Here is a 1,003-nt window from a genome sequence, read left to right on the forward strand (position 1 = left end):
AACTCTCACACCATCTTTCTTTTAAACACGACCCCTCATTTCTAGGCCTCTCTCGCCATGCTCTGACAGTAAACATGACCTCATTTCTATAGGATCCAGCACCTCGCACGAGACGCGAGATTACAGCATACATATTCCGGTCAAGAGCGTCACCTCCTCCCTCGAATTCTCCATAAAACTGAACACTTTCCCTGCTTTCTACGGAGGGAGATGGTCAATTGGGCGTGGAGGGAGAAGAGAAAAGGGAAGAGATTTTCGTTGATTACATAATGGTGACGCAAGATCCTGTAGTGATATATTAACGAGGGAAGGGGACATGTGATATTAGTGTTTTATTTCTTGAGATATTTCCTGGCTTCCTCCTGACAGTTTTTGTTTCTGTTGGGCAACAGATCGTCAGTGAAAGAACCCGAGGTGGGGATCTGCTGCTCCTTTGCCAGAGCTCCCTGTTTAACATAGTGTGGGTATCCTTATAAGTATGTGTACAATCTCGCCTGTATATATGCCCACATATTTACATTGCAAACACACACACACACAAAAACGAGTTCTACATGCATCATTAAGTTGCATGTACATCTACACCCATACGCTCATCCCCTTCTGTGAGCTAAAATACGACTACCTCTTTTTTTAATCTACGAAAATTCCTTTAATTCAGTCACCTCGCATCTGAAACCCACCCTACCCTACCTCCTGCGAACAAAACCACTCACCCTACGCACTCACTGTCTTTAGTGACCACGTACGCCCAGCACCTCCGTCGTAAATTTCGTTTCGTTCATAACAGCCTCAGCTTCCGTCCAACAGGTGTGAGATTTATCTTCAGTCCAACACAGATGCTGAGGACGTTTCTGCCGTCGTGGTCGGCCAGAGCGAGGCTAATAAAGGCAACCGACCACCTCTTCTAATTTAGGGGGGGAGGCATTTAGGGGGTGATATTTCTAAATCTGTTTGTTTTCTGGACTATGTGTTTTCTGTTACTGAGTACTGATCTTAGCAA

The 1,003-nt window shown here is 45.2% G+C and overlaps 1 protein-coding gene across 1 annotated transcript in view; it reads right to left on the bottom strand.

Moving 5' to 3' along the window:
- LOC119587677 overlaps positions 1 to 133 on the bottom strand; it is a 19,636-nt gene extending 19,503 nt beyond the window's left edge. Inside the window, exon 1 of the mRNA XM_037936357.1 lies at positions 68 to 133. Coding sequence (XP_037792285.1) covers positions 68 to 133 — 66 coding nt within the window. The remainder of the gene's footprint in view (positions 1 to 67) is intronic.
- Positions 134 to 1,003: the final 870 nt, after the last annotated feature.

Source organism: Penaeus monodon, chromosome 23 (genome assembly GCF_015228065.2).
Source record: "Penaeus monodon isolate SGIC_2016 chromosome 23, NSTDA_Pmon_1, whole genome shotgun sequence".
Lineage (NCBI taxonomy): Eukaryota > Metazoa > Arthropoda > Malacostraca > Decapoda > Penaeidae > Penaeus > Penaeus monodon.